This window comes from Mizuhopecten yessoensis, unplaced genomic scaffold (assembly GCF_002113885.1).
Source record: "Mizuhopecten yessoensis strain PY_sf001 unplaced genomic scaffold, ASM211388v2 scaffold6111, whole genome shotgun sequence".
NCBI classification, from domain to species: domain Eukaryota; kingdom Metazoa; phylum Mollusca; class Bivalvia; order Pectinida; family Pectinidae; genus Mizuhopecten; species Mizuhopecten yessoensis.
This window is the reverse complement of record NW_018406385.1, coordinates 360,575-366,574: the sequence shown is the minus strand read 5'-3', so window position 1 is coordinate 366,574 and position 6,000 is coordinate 360,575. Positions and strand designations below refer to the sequence as shown.

The following is a 6,000-nucleotide window of genomic DNA, read 5'->3' as shown; positions in this document are numbered from 1 at the left end:
GTTAAAGTATGGGGTTGAGGGATATAGCAAGTTTCTGGTGTCCCACGACCAGGTATATTTCCCGAGGCGAAGCCTAGGGAAATAGGCATGGTCAAGGGACACCAGAAACTTGCTATATCCCTCAACCCGATACTTTAACCGTTTTATTATACCGATACACACTGCAGAAATAGTTTTAACTTGAAAATATTTGTAAACCATAAGCTGTATAGTTTCACAACCCAACTACCCCTTTGATGGCAAAGGAGCCAAATGCTTCCGAGTTCGGTAGCAAGCTCCGCCCACCTTGTGCGTCGCCTACGAGTTCGGTAGCAAGCTCCGCCCACCTCGCGCGTCGATTCAAGGTTCGGTTACAAGCTCCGCCCACCTCTCGCCTGATTGGTTCGGCAGAAACACCCGAGTGTAGGTGTGTTTTTGTTCCCAGACTAACACACAGGGCTAAAACACAGTCAGGCAAAAGTGGGGATATATTCGATTTAACTAATTACTTTTATATAGAGTAAATAAAGTAGAGGTATAATAAATATATATAGTGACCACCTCTACATGATGTCCCCCTCTATATAACAGATTTATAGTGACCACCTCTACATGATGACCCCTCTATATAACAGATTTTTAGTGACCACCTCTACATGATGTCCCCTCTGTATAACAGATTTTTAGTGACCACCTCTACATGATGTCCCCTCTGTATAACAGATTTATAGTGACCACCTATACATGATGTCCCCTCTGTATAACAGATTTATAGTGACCACCTCTACATGATGACCCCTCTATATAACAGATTTTTAGTGACCACCTCTACATGATGTCCCCTCTGTATAACAGATTTATAGTGACCACCTATACATGATGTCCCCTCTGTATAACAGATTTATAGTGACCACCTCTACATGATGTCCCCTCTGTATAACAGATTTTTAGTGACCACCTCTACATGATGTCCCCTCTGTATAACAGATTTATAGTGACCACCTATACATGATGTCCCCTCTGTATAACAGATTTATAGTGACCACCTATACATGATGTCCCCTCTGTATAACAGATTTATAGTGACCACCTCTACATGATGTCCTCTCTGTATAACAGATTTTTAGTGACCACCTCTACATGATGTCCCCTCTGTATAACAGATTTATAGTGACCACCTATACATGATGTCCCCTCTGTATAACAGATTTATAGTGACCACCTCTACATGATGTCCCCTCTATGTAACAGATTTATAGTGACCACCTCTACATGATGTCCCCTCTGTATAACAGATTTATAGTGACCACCTCTAAATATATATATATTATATACTGGTATTTATCAATAGGATGTGCCCTTAATTCAGTACAATTATTTTCTAAATTTATCTCCTTAACTGACCACTCATCTATACTGGTCCTGTAAAGATAACCTCTTTGTACTCTAAATGTCTAACTCCTTAAGAGGCCACTTATCTGATCTAAATTTGGTACCGGCTCTCTAAAGATAACATATCCTTCTTTTCTAAATACATCTCCAAAATCGACCCCTCAACTCATCTAAATGTAGCACCCTTCTACTTCAAATAAAACTCCCTAACTGACCTCTAAACTCATCTAAATATACACTGGTCCTCTAAAGATAGCGCCTTTCTAGCTACATTGTACTTCAACTAAAATTCCCTAACTGACCTCTGAACTTATCTTAATATACACTGGTCCCTATACACTGGTCCTCTAAAGATAGCACACTTCTGCTCTAAATATAACTCCCTAACTGACCCCTAAACTCATCTAAATGTAGCACCCTTCTACTCTAAATATAACTCCCTAAACTCATCTAAATATACACTGTTCCTCTAAAGAAAATACCCTTCTACTCTAAATATAACTCCCTGTACTGACCTCTCATCTCATCGAAATATATTCTTGTCTAATAATTAAAGATAAAATCTTACTACCCAACAGTTGAACTGTAAATAAACCCTTCAAACTTGCTGGTCTTATAGTGTAGATAACATACAATATGACCTAGCTATTTACTAATTTTGTGATGTATGGGCCCCTTGTCTAAGTTGAGTTAGTATAGAATGTATCTGCATATTGCACAAGTGCAGGTCGATAACAAATAGCACCTTGTTTCCAGCTGTAGCATAGGTGTGTATTTGGTTATCGACCTGTGGGTACACATTGCAATTGTTCAATACCAAATCTGTACTTCCTTGATCATGCAAGTATGAAAAACAAGTTTTAAAGTTCTAAAAGCAAAACATCAAAACCTGAAAACGATGAAATAAATTTTGAAATATGTTTCATTTCATTAATTTGTTACATTTTAATACATGTACAATGATATGCAGTTGTTAAGGTTTCATCAATTGCAATGGATTTGTTCTATTTGTGTGATAGACATTTCATTATAACCAGACACAAGATTTTTCTACTTAATAATATATGTATAAAGGTCTAAAAGTCATAATGACAGTATGGCCCAATTTATGGACACTATATCGGAATAGATGGGTGCATATTACTTAGTTATATATACGCAAAGAAGAATTTATAAACAACAGTGCAGACAGAAGAATTTGCCAATTTCGGAGCAATCAATTTCAAATTTGTTCTAATATAAATAATGTCATTTATTCTGTGTTATCTTGTTAAAGGGACTCATCATACTTTAAAACGATGCTTTAACTCATTCACTCCTTAAGACACATTTGAACTCTTCCAATTCAAATGTTGGAATAGTTCATTATGAAATTTCAGGGGTGAATGATTAAGTCAGATATCAGACCTTAGTGGTAGTATTGACTATAAACCATTATCTTTGCTGATAAAAGATTATAACATTTCTCTATAGCTATCACTTCTCATACAGATAATAAAACTATTGATCATGATGCACTTATTATATATATTGTCTTACAGTAACAGCAAATCCTTACCGCAAAATAAATAAATCTTCAAAATGATATGCAGTTGTTAAGGAATTTAGTTATTAAGAACGCTTAGCTGGCAGAAGGAAAAAGAGTTAGATTACAAGATCAGCTCAGGTGATGGCGTTAAAGAATGTGAAGAATTTCTAGCCTGTTACCGGTATCATAAGTCACTCAAACTTTTGATGGTAAAAATGTCTGACTACAGACCCACTCAGAATGTGTTTAAAAGGTTAAATAAGTGAAGCAGACATTATTACCAACTTGCTCAGTGATAGTTAAATGTTTCCCCTTTAAAATGAAGGAAGATATATACATCTTGTATTAGTACTGGTTCTTTTAAATTCAATTAGCAACTTGCCCAGCCCAGGAATGTTAAACTGTGAAGTATTCCTGCATTACCTACACAGGGTATATACACTGCTCTAGCATCACATTGTAGGTCACTGTGACATTCATGTTAGGGTCCAAGGTCAGATATATTTGCAAACTTTCAGTAAATTCTTTTCTTTAATGTAAATTTTATTTAAACATATCAAAAGAAAGTAGTACAGTGGAATTAGGTCACAGTGACCTCCTTGTTAAGGTCAAGGTAAAAGGTCAAATAAGAGAAAATATATCAGGAAATTCTGGTCCTTGCTGTATATTTTAGACTGAGGAAGATATCTTGATGAAACTTAAACTTTATCACCAACAGAAGGTGTGCATTATGCTGTAATTATGTCACAGTGACCTTCACCTCAAGGTCAAAGGTCAAGCATATCTTGATAAAACTTAAAAGGACAATCCCAGCTAGTAATGAGTTCAAGAATGATGTTAAAATGCAATGCTATCCAGCTTTTATTTCTAGAAGAATAAGAAGTTGACAACATGCATGTTTTTGATAAGAAAATGTTTTCAACCTGCTGTATTGATGTGACAACCGATTTTGTTTTGTTTATTTCAGACACATTTTAAGATCTCCTATAGGAAGTCGACAGAGTTTCAAGGCTACCTGTAAGTATAACACTGGTTACTGTTTTAGTAACACATTCAAGGACTCCAATCTTTGTGGAGGGTATGGAGGCCAGTAAAGACCTAGAGACACCTGTGAATTCTGATCTGCGTAGAGTTAAGTGGTACAACCATTGAATGCCAGTTGTAAAGCCCCGGCTACCTTTTTCTGTGAAGATATATGTATGCGTTTGTATGCTTGCATAATTGAGAGAAAACTTCAAAGAATAAAAGGTTTTTGAGTTTGTAAGTAGAAGAAATTGTGTCTCTCAGGAAGTGGGGAACATAACTTTCATTTTGATTGGCCTTTTTGTAACAAAAGATTGGATCGATGACAAACAAATCTGGGTAACGTTACTGCACTCGCAGATTTATAACAACATGCTCAACTTTTACGCTGCCATATATGTTTTAGGAGGGTGGCATATTGCCAATATTTTCATGAGTGTGAAGCAATTTAAAAATATATTGAGGTAGTTCAGCCAGATGATTGAAATATGTACGGTATATGTTCAAGCATGGAACCAATATATTTCTATTTATTTTATGATCGGTACTAAATAAGTACCAGTTTCTTTTGGAAAATAATATAACATTTGAAAAAGTACTTAAGATATCAGTTTCATTATGCTGATAAAATACACTTTATTTCACTTGTAAAATGTAGTTAGTGCTTTTGTTTTAGACCTATTTCTGATAAGGGAATTCATTGTCATATTGGTATACTTAGAACTGAAATATTCATATAACTGTCAATTCCCTTTCAGTTAAGTGTAAAGGCTCCCCTGATCCGCCACAGAGTTTCAGTATGGGAAAGATAAAAATGCTTATGATTATCATTCCAGTATAAGTAATTAAAACTTCTCAATAAATATCTATAGAATACCACTCAGCATATAAAAAATCCATTTTTATTTGCGCATCTTAAATGTTGGTTGATCAACTCGAACATATATTAAAGTGACAGCTACAAATACTTGGTCTTCATTTGTACAAAATACAAACTTGATAAAAATAAAACATAACATCAAATAATTGGGAGGTAACTAAGTTCATGACAAGCAAGGATATTTCAAGGGGAGGTAACTAAGTTCATGACAAGCATGGATACTTCAAGGGGAGGTAACTTAGTTCATGACAAGCAGGGATATTTCAAGGGGCGGTAACTAAGTTCATGACAAGCAGGGATATTTCAAGGGGCGGTAACTAAGTTCATGACAAGCAGGGATATTTCAAGGGGCGGTAACTAAGTTCATGACAAGCAGGGATATTTCAAGGGGCGGTAACTAAGTTCATGACAAGCAGGGATATTTCAAGGGGCGGTAACTAAGTTCATGACAAGCAGGGATATTTCAAGGGGCGGTAACTAAGTTCATGACAAGCAGGGATATTTCAAGGGGCGGTAACTAAGTTCATGACAAGCAGGGATATTTCAAGGGGCGGTAACTAAGTTCATGACAAGCAGGGATATTTCAAGGGGCGGTAACTAAGTTCATGACAAGCAGGGATATTTCAAGGGGAGGTAACTAAGTTCATGACAAGCAGGGATATTTCAAGGGGAGGTAACTAAGTTCATGACAAGCAGGGATACTTCAAGGGAAGGTAACTTAGTTCATGGCAAGCAGGGATACTTCAAGTGGAGATAACTAAGTTCATGACAAGCAGGGATATTTCAAGGGGAGATAACTAAGTTCATGACAAGCAGGGCTATTTTACTGGGAGGTACGTATACCTAAGTTCAAGACAAGCAGGGACATTTCAAAGGGAGGTAACTGTTTATGACAAGCAGGGATATTTTTTAGAGAAGTAGCAATGACAAGCAGATACTTCAATTGATCGAGTTATATATATCTGCACTACAAGCAGAAAATTTTGAGGGAAATAACAATGTAAATGAGACATTTCAGGGGCAGAAATATAACTAATAACAAGCAGAGACCTCTCATTGGAACTATCTTTGACTAGCAGAGATATTTTATTTTGAGAGAAGAAGCTCTGACAAACAAGAGATTTTTCAACGGAGATAACTGTGTAAATGACAAGCAGTTATATTTAAAGGGAGATATAACAGTGTTTATAACAAGCAG

General features: G+C 36.1%; 1 protein-coding gene across 3 annotated transcripts in view; it reads left to right on the top strand.

The window, feature by feature from the left end:
• Window positions 1–6,000, top strand: part of LOC110451500 (stAR-related lipid transfer protein 5-like) — a 51,846-nt gene that overhangs the window by 2,663 nt on the left and 43,183 nt on the right. For all 3 annotated transcript variants that reach the window (XR_002463081.1, XM_021499551.1, XM_021499550.1), the window contains exon 2: window positions 3,867–3,916. Coding sequence is in view for 2 of the 3 variants with exons in the window: in XM_021499551.1 (XP_021355226.1) it covers window positions 3,867–3,916 (50 nt within the window). In the remaining variant the exon portion in view is untranslated. The remainder of the gene's footprint in view (window positions 1–3,866; window positions 3,917–6,000) is intronic.